The 21,705-nt window shown below is 42.6% G+C and overlaps 1 protein-coding gene across 12 annotated transcripts in view; it reads right to left on the reverse strand.

Annotated features, from left to right (window-relative positions):
• ptprt (protein tyrosine phosphatase receptor type T) overlaps window positions 1-21,705 on the reverse strand; it is a 527,216-nt gene that overhangs the window by 427,565 nt on the left and 77,946 nt on the right. For all 12 annotated transcript variants that reach the window (XM_078171434.1, XM_078171419.1, XM_078171458.1 and 9 more), the window contains exon 2: window positions 19,891-20,016. In XM_078171434.1, the coding sequence (XP_078027560.1) occupies window positions 19,891-20,016 (126 nt within the window). The remainder of the gene's footprint in view (window positions 1-19,890; window positions 20,017-21,705) is intronic.

The following is a 21,705-nucleotide window of genomic DNA, read 5'->3' on the forward strand; positions in this document are numbered from 1 at the left end:
CCTTAGCAATGGGCCTGTAATGTTACTCAGTTACAATCAGCCTGCTGCTGCTCATCTGCCCACAGTACTCTTTCCTCCTCTTCATTTAGTGGCACCAGCAGACTATTGTTATTGTTACCACCGCTGCTAACGTTAGAAACACTTTGCAGCATCAGCCTTGAGTATTTCTTTCTTTTCGCCCCTTTATCCATCTAGTTGTATTTACATTCCACTCTGCTCTTCCTGTCTTGATTTCATTTATTTCCCGCTTGACCTCTGACATTACATGATGGACTGATCCACTTGACGGGGCCGGGGGAAGTGACAACGGTACCACTGCACCTACCCTTCAGTAAAGGTAGTCTATCGAAAAATTTTGGGCCATGTAATCCGTAATCAGATGGACTGTTCCAACATCAAGTTGGTCACAGCTGGTATGTCTTTCTGTCCAACAGGGCTGGTGGTGGCCTTGCAGCCCAAGGTGGGCCGGCCTATTTGGCATTTGCAAGAATTGCACGATGGCCAGTCCGAGCCTGGTGAAGGAAGTAGAGTAGTTTGGGAAAGGGCTCACACTTGGGAGCTAAGCAGACCAACAAGGACACGCTTTGGAGGAAGAACAGATTTTAAGATTGGGTTTTTTGTATTGTTTTTGTTGTTTACATGGTAAACAGGTTTTTTAAAAAAAATAGCGGTTGCCAGTGCTGCATTGGCTCATGTGTTTGACCAATCACCAGGCGCTATGTAACTCAAGGTTCCTCTCATGCTGGTAGAGCACCTACTCTGACATAGGAGCTAAAACAATCCCTCAAGATGGGCATTGGAAAAACTCTGATTGTTCCTAGCTCCTGAGGTGCAGACACAATAAAAAATGGGTTCTAAGGCCTGTCCCATTTCTACCCCTCAAATCCTCCACTTGGTATTGAGTGCCCTTGTTTGCGAGATAACCCTTGATGAGGGAAGTGAGAAATATTAGGGTAGAGATCTTTCCCTAAGAAATGGGACACCACTTCATGCCAATCGGCGTGGCCGACGTGCAGGCATATGTCACGCATAGTAGCCACGCAATGAAAATGCCGGCTCCAGCGCTTGTGTTGTGGTGTGTGCTACCTTTATTCTTCTCCATCTGATGAATCAACGGAGAAGAAATGCTGAAAACAGAAGGCGCCTACGACGTCTTCTAGTTCTGATCAATTTTGTTTGGGTAAGTCGATTTGTTTAAATATTTTGACGCTGTGTTCAACCGAGTTGCTGATGAGTTTACGCTAGTCCAACCATCTGTTGTTTGTATAGCCTACATTCCGATCGTACAGTAACAAATTGTTTTCTAAAACTTGCAGAAGTTGCTGACTTCGCAAGGTGTTCTGGGAAATTTCATCTTCCGCTTCGTTGAAAGTGTGGGTCGGGGCTCCCTTGGAATCTAGGGCGGGTTTTAAGTGTTGGAAATCACTTCCACTACCAGTTCTGTTTTGGGACACCACTAGCCTAAACGTGAACGCGCACAACCAAGTGCATGTGGGTATTTCTAGGGGAAGTGTGGTATTGGGACAGGCCCTTAGAACTATAAGAAGTTTCTGGGGTCTGAAAACAACTATAATGTGTTTAAATGGCTACAATTTGTCCAGAGTGCAAACAAGAACTGGTTTTCAAGCACAACATCTAAAACCAGTCTGATCTTCTCTATAAGAACTTATGAACCAAAGAAAAAAACTCATCATATTGTCTGTTAAGGGAGATGCTGACGTCAGTAGTCCAGCTGGATTTTCTGTGGGGAAGAATAAGGATATAAAGAGCCAGTCACAGGCAATTGTATTAACAGTAACAGCAAACCATAATTAGACAAAAAAAAAAACATGAAACTCTCTTAAAGATAAAGTAAAGCAGGTTCAATGCCTTTGTTCTCTATCCACTCCATCCGTTACAAAAGATTTGCCACAAAAACAAGTGTCCAAAGCTGGTTAATGGAAAAAAAAAACCCTGCATATGGGCAACTAAAGCAATGTGTCAAACAGAAGCAGCTTATTTTGCCATATTTGGCAAAAAGATATGGGTGCTTTAAACAGACTGAGATCACAGATGGACAGTGGAGTGGTTTGAGAAGTCTCTACAGCAATTTGGTACTTTTATTTTGCTGTTAGACTGGGTCACTGTTTACTTGCCCTCCACTGATGTGAGTGTGGCTTCATGCTCACTGACTCTCCATAGTGCAGGGAATGGATCAGTTTGGGAAAGGGCCCAAATGAGAGCCAAGCAGACCGGCAAAGACACACTAAGGAGAAAGAACAGATTGTTAGATTGTCTCAAGAGAGAACCCAGGAAGAGAAAGAGCCAATCCAATCTACTCCAAAGAGAAACACGGAGGAGAAAGAGCCAATTAGATTAACTCGGAGAAGAGACAGTGCAAAGAAAGATCCAATCGGGCACATTGAGGAGTCAGTGGAAATTTGATTGTATCTAAGAAGAAACCATAGAGTGATTCTGTGAAGCAAACCAGAATCCCCAGCATATAGATTCGTACTCCAACTCCAACCAAGTGCCAGAAACAATGTTGGCACTGAATAACACATTTGGTTTTGTGTGTTGGTCTTGAACAGTGGTCTGCAGCTTGGCATTCTTTACATTTTATCCATCTCCTCAACATTAAGTCCCTTTCCACCCTCCATCTTAAGGGTTTACTCCATCATGGCCTTGATGCAAACTAAGTGCTTTCTCAATACTTTCAGTAGCAAAGTTGGACCTAAAAATGCAGTTCCTTCCTAGTTTGTTCACGTCGCTTTATTTCTGAGAGCATAACAGTCTGATTTAGATGCCATATAGGTTGAACTGAAATGGCTAAAGCAATCAAGTTTCTTTCATCCATTTCTCCCTTTGTCCCTTTACAGTATATCCACTGGTGTTTGTGACATACAGTGGGTGTTTTTAGCGGCACATTGCAGCGTTTCCCAGCTGCGTTTGTGGCACCAAACCTGAGGGTGTCTTTCACCAAGCCATTCTTGCTTTTCTAGAAAGTTTAGTGCCACCAAAGATGGGTGTTTTAAGACAGAAAATGACCTCTCCCTATCCATAATCATATGGTTTTGTAAACCTAACCACACATTATATACAAAGCTGTAAAATTTTAATGTGTCTGGTACAAAATAATGTACAAATGTTACATATCCGTTGTTCGTAGAAACGTGCAATGCAAATATTTTCTCCTGGTTATTAGGTTGTTCAAGATCCAGAAATATACGATATTCCTAACGTATGTGGAATAATCCCATATCCCCATTACCTGTGTTTCCCTGATGTACCTTTTTCTTTCTTTCTATATATAGCAATTATCTGTTCTGCCAACTATCCAATCATCCTCCCCCTCTTCCCTCTCTCCATCACTCACTCATCTTCCCATCCCTTTCCTTCATCCTGTTTCTCTTATCTCCTGCTGCCATTTCTGCGTCTGTCGCTGACAGCTCTATCTGCACTAGTCGGCGTTACAAAGGGATTTTACCAGTCAGGTAATCCATCTATCTTCATCTCACACTCTCTCTGTGGATGTATAACGTTTCTATAATGGCTTCACTCTGAAAGAGACTGGCAGCTCCATACAGCTCTCAGAGCGACATTTCAATGGGAACCATGATTCAAAATCACCCCTGCTTATCCTTAAAGGAAAGTGCTGTTAAAAATCTTGGAGGACTTTTTTTTTTTTCACTTGCCATAATTTAGCAGGAAGCATGTGGAGAAGAATGGCGTGTAGTGAGTTTGTTTTTTTTACTCTTACGTATGAGATGAGATTTTACTTTCTAATTAGACCTGAGGGCATAGCTTTGCATGCAAGTAACACATGTAGTTGAATGATCAGAGAAGTTTTAAACGGATTCCATGTTTAGTTATCTAAACCGTCTCTGTAAAAGTGAACGGTGTTTCTTTTCCAAAAGATAAATATCACCATTTTACACAAATCATACACCAAATTGACCTCATGTATGAATTCAGACTTCATCTCTGTGAACGTAATGTTAAATAAAAAAGACTCTAGCTCGGCTCGTTGCTTTCTCTCACCCTAATCCTTTCCCCCTACATGCACAAACAAGCACAAGATGCAAACAATGAGAGACAGTGCTCGCACTGTTATTTAATATTATTATAATTAAACTTACTTTGCTCAAGGCTGTTGCTTCCTTAATAAAGCATTTAAATATTCTGCCCGTCATTAATCGGGCCATTTGGCATGCAGACTTATACAAGGATTAGGCTTGCAGTGTGTATTCGCCAACTGCACATGATCTGGAATCTAACAAAAAAAGCAGCATGCAGTGGTGGGCAGGAAAACAACAATGGTACTCAGGTAAAAGTAGTGTTACTTATAATTATATTGACTGAAGTAAAAGTTAAAGTACGGAGTAATTTTACTAGATGCAGTCTATGACATCAATGTATTATGTTCAAACAGGTCCTCAACAGGTAACAAATGTGAAGTGCACAATAACTGCTCAAGTATCAAGAACCAGACAAATGACAAAGTACATGCTGTTAATGTGGAATTCTTTAAGTTCATGATGTCCACTTGAGCAGACAAAGTAGGCAGCACATATATAATAACAGTTCTTCCTTGTCTATTGGAGGGCAAACAGGGTCTGGACGTTGGGTCAGGGGTGTGAATGTGCCTCTTCAAAAGGAGACGGAGGTGTTTCATCTCCTACCACGATCTTGAACTGTAGTCAGCTGAAAGGGGGTCATGGAGGAGGTAGTGCCACACCTGCGTTCCATCTGCAATCTATGAACTCTCTTTACACTTTGTAATAAAGTGTGTCTCACACCCAGGCTATATGGACATATAATTCAACGTGAGTACATTTACACCTGGCTTTAATGTGTGTCTCCCATGTCCACTGGGGATCCAATTCAAGACACGATCACTCTGTCAAGTTCAAAGAACCATGCAGTCCAAAGAGGTCATGCCTGTTTGGGGCCATAGACTATATAAACAACAGACGTAGCTATCGTGAAGTCACCCATTGGTTTGTGGAACCATTTTGAAGTCTTAGGTTCAGCATGTCGTTCATCTCCATCTTGTTTTTTTGGAGCAACCACATTTGGGTGAGAGGCTGGCGCTGTGGAGGAGCGAGGGGTGGATCTGACTGAGAAGCTGAGGACACTGTTGGCAGACAGCCTGTCACTCAAGCTGCCCCGCCCTTAAATATGTGTAACTTTGGGCCTTGATAAAATGTAAACGGGTGAGTTATATAAAAATTCACCCCTCTGTACAGTCATCATGAATGTTGAAATTAGCTATAGAGACCAAAACTGTTTTTTGTAGCAGGCTGAAAACATAACACTGTATCTCTGCTCCAATGTTGGGCATTTAAACATGGGAGTCATATGGGGATTTACTGCTGGTGCTTCTCATACTCAAGGAAGGGTTGACAGTAAACGGCTGAATTTCAAGGAGGCCGAAGGACTGTTCCAATGTCAAGGGATGCTTCAAGTTCTACCGTGGACTGAGTCCTTCCTTTAGAGAATTTTACGCATGTGTGTATTCTCAGCGGGTATGAAGTACCCACAATTCTTTGCGCATGATTTGCTAGAACTGAACGCGGGGCCTTAATGACTCAGACCTGGGCACTCGCTAGCCTGTTCCAAAGTGTATTCACGAATGCTAGGAAGGAGTCTTACCTAGCCTCTGTAGGACCTGATTTGCAAGGACCCCTCCAACCAAGGAAGCACCATCTGTTTTGGAGTCAGCCTCAAGTAGCCGTTCGATGAACTACAGTTTTTGGCACTTTCGCATTGGCTTTGTATTTCAGGCTTGGAGGTTGTTGTCAGGAAGGTTAAGAAGGCAACAGCGAGGCCGTTGAGGCTGAAACATGTCTACCTGATTGTAAAGACAGTGAACAGGAATACATCGGCCTACAGAAGAGGGAGATACCGCAGTATTGTCAGCATTAGATGAGAGAGAGAGACCACCTTTCACCCTGACAGCTTCAGCATTCGGTGAAGGAAAGCTGCTGCTGATGCTGCTGGCTCACCGGTTTGGAACAGTCCTGTGTGATTAAGTATTTCTGCCCACATGGTTGTTGTATGTGGATTGAAAACGCAATTGCATTTACACTTGAGCTCCTTGTGGTCACAATGAATCGCCAACCACCTCCAGAAGTGGTTTGGTCAGCTGGATCAGAATTTGTCCTCCATGCATTTTGGATGCATTTAAACCTGTACTTCACCATCCCAATACAATCCAGTCAGCCAAAATGCATTTTAATGCAAGGTGTCATGTGTGAGCTCAGCTGAATAGCTGAATGACATGTATTGGTAAAAGTAACGTGACGTGTGTAGCCTAATATAACGGAGTGCATATATGTTATCACAAATGTGCTCAAATAAGAATGAAATGTATTCCGTAAAACAACTCCTGGAAGTCAAACCTATTAAGCACAGCAGGTGACACATGACTGGGGCATTTTGGAGTCTTCTTCTGGGTGGAAAACATAACAGTTTGTGTCTGTCTGTCTGTCTATGTTCCCCCCCTTCTTCTCCTTTTTAGAACTCAAACCCAAAGCTAACCACTTGCAGCTTTCTCTCAGTTATCACTGCAAAAAAATGTAGGTATTTACACAGCGGCTGTCTGTCACCCTGTCAATGTGTTATTATCGCTTTGCTCCATTTGTCATTCCTCCAGCCCTACCTCGCTGCTTCCCGCCCGCCCACAAATCACAATGCAATCAAGTCAGCCCCGACAAGGGCCCTCGAATCACCGCTGGCGACCAAAAAAGCAGACGGGATATTTAACCTCTGTACCCATCAGCAGCCACTTGACACATACACACACACACACAATTAATGCTATACCGCTGTGACACACTATAATTCAGAAGTCTATTACTGATGCCAGTTTTAAACAAGGCATGAAAGAGTGTGTGTGTGTGTGTGTTAGTGTGCACTGTATATGTTTCAGTTTCTGACAGTTGTGTGTGTGTTAAATGTGTGTCACTTCTGAATAGCGAGGCACTTTCTGATTAGTACTGATTTGTTTTCAGGCTCTCAAAGAAAAAAACAATAAGAGGCAGCACTGACGAGCAGACACACAAACACACACACACACACACGCTCAGATGAAAACACACAGATAGAGAAAAATGTCAAAATACAACTTGAGACGTTCACTGCAGTTCAAACATAATTTTCTGTCAAGCTGTCAAATCTAAAAAAAATAACATCAACGGAAACTGAGAGGCAAATTTAGGACAAAGCTGCCTCAGGAGGAATGAATGTCTGGGAGAACGAAGGTGCGGAGAGAGGGAAGAAGGGAAAAAAATGAAAGAATAATAGAGCGAAGACAGGCGGAGCTGTAGGGCTTTCTGCAACATGGTTTGGGTCCTGGATTGACAGCCAGTGCGAACATCAACACTGCAAATGACAGGGTACACCCACAAACACACACTCACACTTACACACCTCTAGCATTGTTAGCTGAGCTCTGGCTAGCTTTTCTTTAAAATCACCTAAAACCTCAAGGAAAAAAACAAGATTGTATTTTTCATTTGGCTGTCAAACTTCTGCAAGCCTGCAAAACGCCGACGGAGTGGGGGGGGGATCTGTGCGAAAAAGATGTGACAGAGAAAAGTAAAAATAAGAAAAAAAGACTCAATACAGACTGCCTGATCTGAAATTCATACACTTGCACACAGTGGAGTAAAGCAGCTGGGAGAGAGGAGGAGATGATGTATGAGAACACTGAAAAGGTTTAGAGTGAATTACTGTGACGCCCGTAGGTGGTGGCGGAGGGGAGGATCCAGAGGGATGAGACTGATTGATTGATTGATCAGTTTTCTGACACATCCTGATTTGCTGACTTCAAAGTATGGAGCGCTGGAACAGTTTGCTTAGGTTTGACTCTGTGGAAATGTCTGGACCATTGTTCTTATCGGACCCTCTGGACCACACAGCGCTGCACAGTGCCATGCACAAATAAAGTTACATACAGTAGCACATATTTTACTTAATTACATATTCATTTATTTGTTTCAATCCCCATACAGTCATGCAAACAAGGGCGTCATTTTTTATTTACATTGGGGGGTGGCCATATTAAACGAGGCCAAAGGGCAGTTGCTTGAGCACCACCTGGGGTCTATCTGTGCACGTGCTTGGCACTACACTCTGCAGAGCAGCTGAATATAGAGATATGCACATAGTCTATGTAGCATAGTCATAATTATATACAACACATCCCAAGTCGGCAGAGACTTTGTCAGTAGACTGTCACGTCTACATATTACGCGTTAGATATCCTCATGTGTCTGCTGTTACCATCCCAGGATGCCACAACCAACACTGGGACGTCAACAAAAGCCCGTGGTTAGGTTTAGAAATAACCTCCTGGTTTGGCTCTACATTCGTACAGGAAGCAAACTCCGGCTCCTGGGTGAAAGTCCAGGGTTTGTTGAACTCATCCACCACCTCTCCCGGCCTATGAGGACTATAAGCCCTCTACAGCTCTTTATATTACATCATTAGCGGCAGCATTTCAAACTGATGGCATCCTGTGGTGTATGATACAACCACGACAGGTGCCGTCTGGCCACATTATGAACTCACGCCGTCCGGCTGCGTATCATACCGCCACTACAGGTGCCGTTCAACAAACCAGAGGCGTATCGAAGGTTCCATTCGGCCACGTTACAAACTGACGCCGCCCAATGGCGTATTATACCAACCCAAAAGGTGGCTTTTGCCGTTGATGTCTGACACCACAATCGTTGACAAAGCCACAGTATTTGATGACTTTGGTATAAGAACGAGCTGTTACATAACATGCAATTCAGAACTGCATGTTTGAAGGCATTTATTGGCCTACACACCCAGGGTTCACCCACACAGGTGTTTTCACATGACTGGACCTCTTCTCTGGACTGTTTAGGCATGGACAGACTGAGGGAAATGTCAGTCAAGTACTCTTTCCGGTTGTTAGGAAAATAATACCCTCCTGCATCATAAATTTAAAGTATACCCTTACGGATTTAGTGGAATGCTCTTTTTTCAAGGTCAAAAGCAAAGTTTCAGCATTTTACAGTTACATGGTCTGGGTGAAATTATGTTAATATTGGAGGGTCTATGGATACCGAGCCAACATATTTGGTGTCTTGTCCTGAGATTTTGGGGTAAATCTTTTCAAAATAACACTTTTTTAGAGGATATTCTGATGTATTGTACCTGTATTTGAAGTACTACCACCCAACAAACAGTCATTTTGCACAACTGTCCTCTTACAGTCTGTGCCACACTGCTCCTATGGGTGTATCCACATCTAAACTGGCTTTAAATTATCTGCATATTTTCCGTATCTATAACGTTGTCATCCATTGTAAGTTTGAGAGTTATGTAGGGGATTGTAGTGCAGGGGAGGTGAAGGGTTGGGTTGATGTGGAGATGCAAATGTATTGTAAGTCATATTGTGGAAAATGGGGCTTGGAGATCTTGGTGGCATTCTGTGTCAACATGTATGATACTGATTTTGGAGAATCACGGTGCGAAACTGATTATAGACACAAAACAGAAGCAGAGAAACATCTTTGAGATGGGGCTTGCAATGTCTCATTGGCCAGTGTACTCCGTGTCATAATATGTCACATTCCAGTTAGCTAGTTTGCAGAGGTGGGTCATGACAGTAATCTCATTGTGAGGTCATGCTGTGTGGATATTTATGGATGTATTAAAAATTATGATATTAAAACAATGCACATTTGGCCATTCTGATTAATTGTTACCCTGTCTGTAATTTAATTGCACATGTATTTGCATTTCTAGGATTAATTATATTTCTTCCATCTGCATGCATGACGATAATTGAGTCTAACAATGTACTTTTTGAACTGTACATATAGCTTATCGTTACACTTAAAGCTCTGTATATGAAGCTACCTATGCCTGTGCACGTTTATAGACCTGATCATTTCACACTTATTATTGTAAACCTGTCAATGAAAGCCTTTTTATCTCTATCTGTTATTTTTAATACAGTGTTTTCTTCTCTTATAATTACTCTACGTATTATCTTGAACACTCCCTTTATATTCTCTTCCTCTCTGCTTCGTTGTCTCAGCTGCTGCAACAGCTCAGTTTCCCTTCAGGGATCATTAAATCTTCATCCACTCTATCTAATTCACAGAAAGGTGAGAAAGAGATTGCCTGTCACTGTTCAAGCCACAAATGAACACGTCTCTGTCATTCCCCGGCTTCAAAAACACGGAGACGCACAACTGCCATTCCAGTGGCGTTTTGCAGAGATGGGGTTTCACTGGTTGTGAACACCATCTCTTTCCAGAACATAAAAAAATAAAACACTCACAAAGACAAATAAAAATATGATGTTGAATTAGAGGAAAGGCAACAGGAGAAAGTACACACACACAGAAAGCAAACAGTAAAACACACACACACACGCACAGATACACAGTGTGTGAGGTGATGAAAAGATATCCATTCCTCTTTTTATTACTCCTGCTCTGTGAGAGAATTAAGGCTCTGTCCATTCCCACCTGAGCCCTTCTATGTCTCATTCTCTCTTTATTTTTGTATCTGTGGCAGTAAAATCATTTCAGACCCACTGTAGTTCACCGTGTGTCAGCAGGAACAGTCCAAATTAAAACAATAGAAGGTTTTCAGGTGGCTCTCTGGCTGAGAAGATTGGATATTTTATCTTAAAACTATATAGGGCTTAGCCTATATGATTATTCAACACATTCTCACTCCAACCTTGTCACACATCCACATTTGGTCATGGACTTTCCACGTCAAGATATAAGCCCTTTTTAAATAGGAGTTGTGCAAATTTGCAGGAAAGCCCAATCAGTCATTTTTCAGCATTTGCAGTATAAAAGCAAAATCGGGGAGTGCAGCAAAATGCTGCCTGCCTACTTTTGTTTATACAAAATGTGCCTTTTTCGGGGCAATGGGGGGCGTGAGCAAGTAACAAAATGTGGAGCTCAGCGTGTGACGTAAACAGTGACGTGGGAGGGAAGCCGCGGCTGGTCAGTCCTTCGGTGATTCTCTCCTAAGTCGGCCCGTCCTACACCGTCCCCGTCATCTGACGGTTAATGGCCTCTTTGTTTGCGAGGACAAGGAGGGCGCGCAATTCCTTGTCTCCCCAGTTGCTCATCTTTACAGTGTCTGTCAGGTTTGTGTTTCCCTCTTGCTACTAGCTGCTCGCTAATTCCTGCTAACAGCTGTTTCCTGTTTATCCACCGCCAGTGGCTCGCACATGCGGCGTCATCAACAGCTCCTCCCACAAGTCTTCAACAGCCCCTCCTGTTGCGCAAGGCCGCCTCTGTCTCTTTAAACCAAATAGGTTCCACCAATATGTCTACCCTACGAGGCGGAAAATTGGGCACCTCGGATCAACTCGCCAATCCGCCTCTGTGTGTCTAAACGCTCGCAGCTTGCCGGCAAAACAGCCCAACATTCGTGGAAAATCTGGCAGTGTAAAAGGGGCTATAGTGTATATCTTGACGTGGAAAGTACATGACCAAATGTGGATGTGTGACCTTTATATCTATATATACACATACACCGATCAGGTGAAGTGAATAACTTTGATTATTTTGTTCCAATGCATTGCTCTGCTGGGAAACCTTTGGTTCTGGTATTCATGTGGATACCACCTGACATGTTCCACCCACTCAGACACCGTTGCAGACCAAGTACCCCCCCCCATGGCAACAGTACTCCCCGATGGCAGTGGCCCCCCAGCAGGATAATGCACTGTTTTTGCTGGACATGAGACTATGCTTTTTTGTTCGCATGTTAATGATAATAACTTGTTGAGTTAATGATAAATCAAGGCTGATTTTTCTGTGATTGCTCAGAAGTCTTTCTGCCGCCTAGTGGTCACTACATACAGCTTAATAATGACCTTCACGAGCACTACAACAAACTCTCAAGGCCTCTTTTCAGACATTACGTATTTTCAATTGTCCGCCCTGAAAATTGCCTTTTCGAATGGTTGAGCTGGCAACAAAAGTAAGTAAGAGTCATTAATGAAAAGTCTTTCTGCCTTTGTGTCAGTCTGTGGGTTTGTCTCAGTCCTTGTCTCCTTTTTGGGGGGGTTTCTTTCACAGTTTCTGTCTCACTCGTCCATCTTCCTGGATGCTTGTCTATCTGCCTTCGTCACTCTCCTTTGTGTGTTTTTCCATTTACATGGCAGTGTGGAGTCTCCCATTGTATTCTACAGCGTGTATAGGCTATCTCTCAGTCTTCCTGTGCCTCCTGTCAGGCATTATCTCACTTTCTCTGTCTGCATTCTTCGAGATCACTCCATTTTCATCCCGTCTGTCCTCATGTCTTCTTTAATGGAGGAGAATCTCAACCTTCCTCTAATTGTGTTGTCTTTTCCCTCTTACCTTTAACACTGTTTGTCATTCTCTCCTTATTCTGTCCTCATGAATGAGATATGCATGTTTCAGTTTCTTGAATGTGTGCATGGGACAGAGTGTCTCTCTTTCTGTTTGACAGTGTTTTAACGTGCCGACACAGCCACACAACAACACACACTCGTGCAACATGTATGTGATAAATATAGACATTTAAAGTGCACACACACACACACACACACACACACACACACATCAATTCAAACACATACTTGTCTTTGATTAGGCTTTCATATGCTGATGATGGTGAAGTATACAGATCGTGATTTTCCCCATTTTCCCTTTTATTACTACATTTCTCTCAATCATCGTCTACCTCTCGCTGTGTATTTTTTCTGTCTCTCTATCCTCACTCTTCCCCCTCCTCACTCTCACTCCCCCCTTCTCGCTCTCTGATCATTTTTTCATGTTTCAGATCGTGGCCGTGTTGATGGGTGCTCAAAACATCAACTGGCTTTGATGTTTGATGTTTGCTGCTCGTGTGAGTTTGTCTCGCTCAGCCTGGGGTTTGAAGGTAATAAGAAGTATGAGGTATGAGTGTGCCTGTGTGTGTGTGTGTGTGTGTGTGTGTGTGTGTGTAGGGCCAGGCAGGCAGTAAAAGAAAATCATCTCTTTTCTTTTGGCGATTTGCAGGTTTTGCGAAAGTTTGACAGTGAAATAAATTTACTGCGGTGGCATTTTTTTTTTTTTTTCAGACTCATGTTTATTGTTATTTTTGAAAATACGCTAGCTGGAGCTCAGCTGAGGATACCAGAGGTGTGCATATATGAGTGTGTGAATGTTTCCACTTCCAGGTTCTGTGTACAATCTCACATACATGACCAGCAGCTCCGTAACAGTCAGGGCAGGTGCACCCTTTCAATTTATATCCACTGATAAGCTAAGACATTACGGAAAGGACCCTGCAGAGAAATTACACTTTTTTTGTACCTTTCGCTTGTTCTGGTCTCTTTTGGGTCCAAGTCTCACTCATAAGAAGTCTTGTTCTGAAATCTCACGAGAGTGACTTGGTGGAGGAAGAAAACGGTAGAAACATTTGTGAAAGTTGGAGAGAGGAGTGCTGGTAATAACTGTTGTGTTGGAGTATAGAAAGACTGTCTTACTCTTATCTAATAGATGTCAGTGTCATGGCTGCATATTTAGCAGATTTCAACAATGTGAAAAAAGTCTGCAAGATTTCAGAATGAGACTTCTCCTTTAGCGAGACTTGGACACAAAACAGACAGGAAAATAATAATAATAACTTCATATGTTGAGCAGTTAAAAAGATTGGTTTTAAGATCTCATTTGAAGCTGTCTACTGAAAGGTTATAGGTTACTCTAGAGACGAGGGCCAACGACACAGAACGCAGCATCACCATACTTTTTAGTTCTACTGTGAGGAACATTTAATAGACCAGAGACAGAGGATCTTAAAGATCTGGAGGGAACGTATTTGACCAACATATCAGATAAATGGTAAGAAGTCAGTCCATTAAGAGATTTAAAAACTAAAAGCAAATTTTTACAATTAATTCTAAAGTGAACAGGAAGCCAATGAAGTGTCTTCAATGTGTTCTCGAATTTTAGTCTTGGTGAGTCGACGTGCTGTAGCAGTTTGGATCATCTGAACTTCTTTGATGTCTTGTTGAGATAGGGAAAAGGTAGTACAAACAAGTACATTTAATTTATCTGCGGGGATCCTTTCCATAATGTTGTCATGATAACAATCTGAGCCTGTTAGTGGCAAAAACAAGTACTTTAGGTGGACGTAGACTGACAGGATGCGCCTACTCCGAGTGGTTACACTACAGCCTGTTTTGCCAGCTGCAGCCATCTCCCTCAACACTGGACCAGTTTCAAAAATTGTTTCCATGAATGACATAGACACAAAAACATGGGAAGATAAAATCCAGGTCAGAAAAATACCACAATATTTCTTTAGAATAGGTTTTAGGATATAAAGAACTCTCAGGATTCAGACTGTGAGATTATTATGTCTGTATGTAGGTGATGAGAGACAGAAAAACACTCATGCCCATCCAATCCTCTCACATGTGTAAACTGGTGCGGATTATATTATTCCCTGTCAGCACAGAGATGATGAAAGTTAACAAAACCCTCATTCTAATCCAATCATGCCTAACCCTGAGATCTATACACTGTCAGGACTATGGGCATTATGACAGCGACGTCTGAATGGAGGTGATGAGAGAGAGATGAGAGAGCGACGGTGCCAATCCAATCTTGTCAGATCTACAAGCTGTCGAGTGTGGGTTACGCTTTATGACAACTGTATCAACCGCATCAATATTACGGAGGTGAGGCGAGAAAAGGGGATTATCTGATAACTGTCGATAACGGAGGTAAAGAGACAAAAGCAGGGGGCTTATATGCTCCTGTATACATGTACATGCTGTACCCAAACTGGTGGCAAACACTAAAAACATTAGAGAGCTTTAAGTAAACGTACAGCGTTGAGTCAGAAGGGAAGAACATAAGATTTCTTAATCATGATGCACATGTTTATTGTTAAAGGCTCTGTATGTAACTTTCAAAAATGCCTTGGTATTTGTGACACCTCTCTGAAGCAATGAATTTGAGGGATTTGAAGAACTAGTAACGTAGTGCAGCCAATGGACCCCTGCCTCTAGGACACTACTTTCCCTGGAGGAGAGCGGACGGCAGTGCAAACCCAAGCTCCAGGGTTCACAGTGGACTGGTGCGGCAGCTGAATCTAGCCCGTGTAACAACAGCAACAGGAAGTTTGCTGATCCAGCGTGGATCCATGGCGGTCAAGCAGTCGGTCCAGAATTAGCCCCTGGCACTCGGTCTTACCCAGGCTGAATCCAAGCTGATACGGGCGCTGACTGGAGGTCCATCTCCACCGGGCTGTGCAGGAAAGAAGCCTTCTGGGCCGGTCAATGGCCCAGGAGGAAGAGGAAGACTGTGTGAGAGAGCAGAACGTCGCCTACAGTTTGCCTGGTGACATCACAGAGTCACATGACACTGTGAAAGTACTGCCCAATCAAGTTTGGTGACTGGTCTCTCACTGAGGTCTGAGAATGGCATCCTTTGGAGATAAGGGCCAAATGGCTGTCTTTGTTTGAAGAACAGAGAAGAAAAGCCTTCACATGTCCAGTTTAGATTTTAACAAATGACAAATCATCTGTGGTCCAGTGAATCACAGCAGAGGCTGTCAGCAAATACTTTGTTGGGCACAGATAAACAGAGATCTGTGTGGGTACATGAGACCCTAAAAAAGAGGGTGGATCACAGGAAGGTTACCACCAGTTGGTCCAGGAGCTTCTCCTCCATGATGGAAGTTTCCAGGCGTATTTTAGGATGACTCTGGGCAGTTTGACAACCTGCTGTGTATCATCCGGCCGTATAGCTCTGGGTATCCAGCAACCGCTACCAACAGTTTCTCCTCCATTGTTTACCAACTGTAAACTTGTTGTCTTGTTGGAAAAAAGATGAAGATGATGTGGCTGTTTTTCTGCTCTGAGTTGAATGTTTTTCAATTTGAGTTCAGAGCACTCAGGCGAAAACCACGAGCAAAAAGCTTCATTGTCATTAAAAACAATTACAAAAACGCACCTTTAAGTTACAACCTTTTCACCCACCGGCAATAATAAATGATGAATACATGAAAAAAGTTACAAGCAGAACCTAAAAAAAGATTCCAGCTTTTAAAATGAGCCTAGACTATTTTTTCTATTCACAACAATGAAGGTGTCAATTAACCCCTTTCATAACCTGTTTTACTTTGCTTTTACGAAACTGAAAATAACAAAGCATCTTTTTCTTCAGTAGATCTGCAAGTCTTTCAAAAGTAATGTTTTTGTATGGCTACAACATGCTACTGATACTTTAAATAGCCATCCAAGGTCCACTATGAGTACATCGGCAGACTTAACATCCTGAAAAAAAAATGACTAGAGACAGACAAGAGACTGGCAGACAATTTGTTCTTGTCCTGCCTTATCAGATCTATAGCGGTCAGGGCAGCGTGCAGTCAATAAGTTGTCTATGATGAGAAGGGGTTATAGGGCATGATGGCTATTGCCCCCGACAACCACCGCTCGCAACGATAGATGAGACAGATAACTGACATGAGACATACATGCTGAGAGAGAGACAGGCTGGCATAGCGCTCATGCTCATTCAATCGTATCAGATCTTCAGTGCGAGATCTTGGTCTGGTGAGTGGAGGCTGTGGCTGACAGATCTTTCTCTCCACCACTTCTGACATGTCAGAGACAATGATGAGAAAAGAGAGAGACAGAGAGATGATGATGATGTATGAGAGCAATAATTGCCATGACTGAGAGATAATATACGATTGAGATAGAGGGAGGGAGGGGGTTATGGGATGGTTGGGGTGCAAAGTGAGAATCATGAGGATTAGAGACAAAGGAAGCCAGATGGAAATATACCTCTGGCGGTGATCTCACAGCCCAGTCGCCACAAGAGAATGTTGGCATTGTGCGTTTCTGCTAACCACTTTTGTAACTTTTACAAGTATCAGATCAGTGTTTCTAAAGTGATGTAGTATGTGAGTTGACTTTGTCTTCCAGTGGTTAGCATTGTCGCCTCCCTGCAAGAGGAAGAGGAGATGAGGGAGGCCCTCTCGTCCTCTACCTGTTGCGCCTCTCTCTCTCTCTCCTCCTCCGTTCTTCAATTTCACGAAGCTCTTCGTCAGTGTATTCTGGCTCAAATAAATAAGGGCGGCCATAAAACTCTGCAAAATCAAATTCCTCCTCCACAAAGTCAAAGTCTGGCAAAAAGTCAGCCATTATTCTATAAATCTTTCATAAAATAAATGAATGAACTTTTCAGGCTACTGTCCGGTTCTGCCTTCCAGCTGTTGCTGCTTGTTCTCGCGATATTTCGTCCGCGCTTTGGAAAGCAGAGCTAAATGGTAAACAAACATGGCAGCACACCGGTAAGGTAAGACATCACGTTTACATGTCGTTTTCTATATGTTACGATATGAGGCGGTCTTTGTGGAAAAAAAAGCTTGTTTAGTGGACTAACTTTGCACTTGAAGGTTGCCCAGTCACTTACGTTTTAACAGGTCTGACGCTACTATGCGCACCGGCTGTATCTAGGCTAACGGCTAACATGCTAACTATTATTTTTATGTCACTAGTCACTTGAAACAAATTTAGAATGATAGGAGACAGGTTGAAATAAACCAAAATTTCCCTTTAATGGCTGACCTGGTGAATAATCACTCTTGGCAACAGCACAGTAGATTATTACATCACTGACCTCGACCTATTCTGTGTGAGCGCATTCACAGTCAATTTCCTGACACTATTATGTGACCAGAGCAACAAAAAGCAATCAGTCACCAAATAGTTTCATCACAACCAGAGCATTTCCTGTCTACATCATACCCTCACAACAGGGGAGGCGTAATCCAGGCTGTGTGAGGTATTAATGGTATATTTAACATAGTGGCAGATTGATCCAGTTTGAAAGAGAAAAAGAAAGATATAAGGAGGATGCCCTTATTGGTATGTGAATTTTAATGCTGCTCTGGAAATCGAGTTTCTGATAAACGCTCATGTCAGTCAAATAAGTGAAGTAAGAGAGAAGGAGAAGGTGACTGGAGACAGACAGAGGGAGAGAAATGCAACAGACAGAAAGTGTGAAAGAGAGAGAGAGAGTGTGGGCGAAAGAGGGAGAGAGCAAAAGGGCAGAAGTGTGTGAGAGAATGAGATGGATAGACGGGCCGTCTGATTGCCATTTGTCGTTTGACAGGCGGAGAGAGAGAGACCCAGCTAGGGTCACGTCACAATCTGTCTACAAGAGTTCTATCAGTCTGCCAACTGAGATGGACAGAAAGAGAGATGGAGATGTGAGGAGAAGTTAACACGTTTAACCTTTTCTCCCAATGTATTAAAAAAGTTTAACTTTTCAGCCTGCTAATTTGAATATGGTCAATGGACTTGCACTTGTATGGCGCCTTTCTAGTCTCCTGACCACTCAAACCGCTTTTACTCACTTGTTCACACACACATCCACACACTGATGGCTGAGGCTACCACCTGCACTTTAAGGAGCCGGGGATTAAAGCAACAATCTTCTGATTAGCGACCGACCTGCTCTCCCTCCTGGGCCACAGCCACCACATATGTTTGGACTTTGACAATAACGGGACAAAAACTGTGTGTTGTGAGACAGTGAAGAGTTTGCATGTCCTCCCAGTGTCAGCATGGGTTTTCTCTGGGTACTACGGCTTCCTCCCGCAGTCCAAAGACATGCAGGCTAGGTTAATTGGTGACTGTAAGCGTGAATGGTTGTCTGGCTCTATGTGGTGACCTGTCCAGGGTGTACTCCGCCTCTCGTCCAATGTCAGCTGAGATAGGCTCCGGCGCCCCCACGACCCCAACAGGATAAGCAATTACAGAAAATGAATGATGAATTATATAAAACTGCTGAAACAAATCTAGAGCTTTATATCATCATCTTATTTTCAAAGATAAATGCATCAGTATCAACACACATAATCAAATCTGATTGGTTGGAGTCTAAAGTTGGGATCAGACCTTAAATGTACAAAAGCTCCAAAGACTAGAAACCCCACATTTCCACCAACATACACGATTTTTTAAGGCTCTGACAGACTCCTCGAAGTTGAATGTCTGCGGACAGCTGTGGACAACCTATCAGTCGCGCAGACGTGCACGTGATTCCAATAACACTAAAATTGAGGGTGCACATCGGTGTGGTGCACATTTCCCAATCCACACTATATTCCAGTTTGTAATGGTGATGCACCATAACATGGTTTGCCAATAGCTAGTCTCATGTAGCCAGACCCAACTCCACAGTGCTGTGTCAGTGCTATAGAGAGGTCTGAAAGCATACCTTATCGTTCTTCCCTAGGTTGTTTGTATTTTTCTAAACCAATACAATCACGCCTTGAGCGGCGCTAAGCCCAGAATGCAGCAGGCAGGCTTATACCTTATACCTACAGTCTACATCCAGTTCGTCAAAGGGGGCAAACGACAACATTTACACCACATGGACCAAAGCAGACCTTCATGGACTTGCTGACGTATAAAAGTGGGCTACAGTCTTTACACCCAAAAGCAGTGGAGTTACTTTACAACGCCAAAATCTCATGGACACATGAGATTTTTCATATTTCTACATCGGGGTATCAGCCAAAATCAATCGGCCTCTCCGGTTGATGCAGCAATTTGCACTAAACACACGAAACGGAAATTTTTGGAACTATTTTCGTGCCATATGAAGCTTCATTTGTAGTCATGGGTCATGAGAAATAAAGGCAGTGATTGGATCAGAAGACATCAGAACACCATCTGACTGTAAACACCAACTGGCCCAGACCAGAGAGGAACTGGTCCAAGTTATTGGGACGACGTGTGGTGTCCAAGCTGGTCCAACTGTCACAGTGTGTGACCACACCTTAGCTAACAGGTCATAAATAAAGTTTGTTGGATTACATAAGAGTACTTGAACAGAAACACAAAAAGTAGGACCTTACCGGTGGGCAGGGCAGGGTCCATGGTGGGTTTCTCCCAGGAGTTGACTTGTTCCCAGGTAAATCCATTGGTTCCAAGAGAAACGCTGTACCCACAGCTGCTGTATGACTCCTCAAATGTACAGCCACCTGAACAGAGAGAGAAAAAGATGCATATATTTAGAGATTTACTGAGCAAGTATTTCATGGCTTAGCGTCTTGTACACAGACAATTCAACACTCTTTAGTGCGAGGTTGGTACGTCCACGAACACAGCCCAGCCGCTAGAAGAAAATGTTGCATTGTACATTTCTGCAAACCACAAATACATTACATTTGCACCTTTCATATAAATCAAAGTTTCTAAAGTGACACAGTACATAAGCTGACGTCGTCATCAGGAGGCCAAGCTGCAGACCAGTGCAGTCCACAAAATGAGGGCGACAAATAAAAGCGTTTTGTAGCGTGTCATTGTTGCATCTTCCAGCAGCTTTTGACACCCACTGAATCTGGGGGTTTTCTTAGTGACCCATGTTTCCGAGACATCACTGCATGTCAAACAGCTTTTAAGCCACCAAAATGTGTATTTTAAGCCAAAACATGACATTTCTCTAACAATAACAAGGTGTTTTTTTTAGCCTGAACACAACCACAAGTTAACCACAGCATTCTTGAAACATTGAGTTTTAACATATTCTCCAAATAATAACATAAAAATGTGACGTTTCTGTGGTTTGCAGAAGCAAACAATGCAAACATTTATTATTAACAACCAGCTGCTCAATGAGGAAGATGTAGAGAATTATTTGGACTGAATCATGCAAAGACAGGTCTCAAAATGAAGCTACTGTAGTTAATATTTTGATCTTAAATGACAAGTGCATCGACAACTGAGGGCAGCAACGAAGCTTTGAGGAAGTACTGAGGATATGCAACATAGTAAGAGCAACTAGCGTATCTGTTGTGCCACCAAACACAACGTGGGCTGGGAGGATTAACTGTGTCACACTGGTCTCTATTCTTTTCTTTTCAAGAATGCCCTTTTTAAAAATTTATTTATTCATTGTCCACTTGTACTCGCTGCAGTTAAGCTAGTAAGGAATATTGATTTTTTTGTTTTTTTGTTTCTGTTTTTGTGATGAAGGAGTGACGCTGTTCATTTGTGTATCCCTTATGTTTCGGGATTCAATATAGGAAAGGTGGACTCCAGCAAAACCAATTGAAACCACAACACAGAGAGGGGATTACAGAGTGCAAACACACTGAGTGGTTGATGCTCTCTATAAATACAATTAAAAATCAGGTATCATATGAAAAAGTCTTTGCAACATCTGTTATTCACCATGTTTGTGATTAAATTCTACACCCCAGTACATGTTCTTGGACGATGTCATAATCACTTGAATGAGGTTTGAATTTCTATGAATTTTTTTTGTTTTGTTTTTAAAACAGAGCTTTTGTAAGCTGCTCTGGTATTGTTCATAATATTACACTAATTAAGCTGAGAGGTGGTGCAAGACAGAGAAGAGAGCGGAGAAAGAAAGAAAGAAAGAAAGAAAGTGTGTGCCTTTCAATGAGAGAGACAGCAAGGGGTAGATGAAGAGAAAGCTTTATGTGTCAACATGATTAAGTCACAGAGTCTCATCGTTATTTCATGGCCCGGATAAGACACATTTTCCACCGCATTAGCCTCCTCTGTTAGCCTGGAGCACTGCACACACACACACACACACACACACACTGCAGTGCTTCCCTAATTAGACATATGCTTTGACACACAACCATTTTAATTTGTTTTGAAGTATTTGAAATGGGGGAACGTCATTGCTTTATTCATTA

Source organism: Epinephelus lanceolatus, chromosome 1 (genome assembly GCF_041903045.1).
Source record: "Epinephelus lanceolatus isolate andai-2023 chromosome 1, ASM4190304v1, whole genome shotgun sequence".
Taxonomy (NCBI): domain Eukaryota; kingdom Metazoa; phylum Chordata; class Actinopteri; order Perciformes; family Serranidae; genus Epinephelus; species Epinephelus lanceolatus.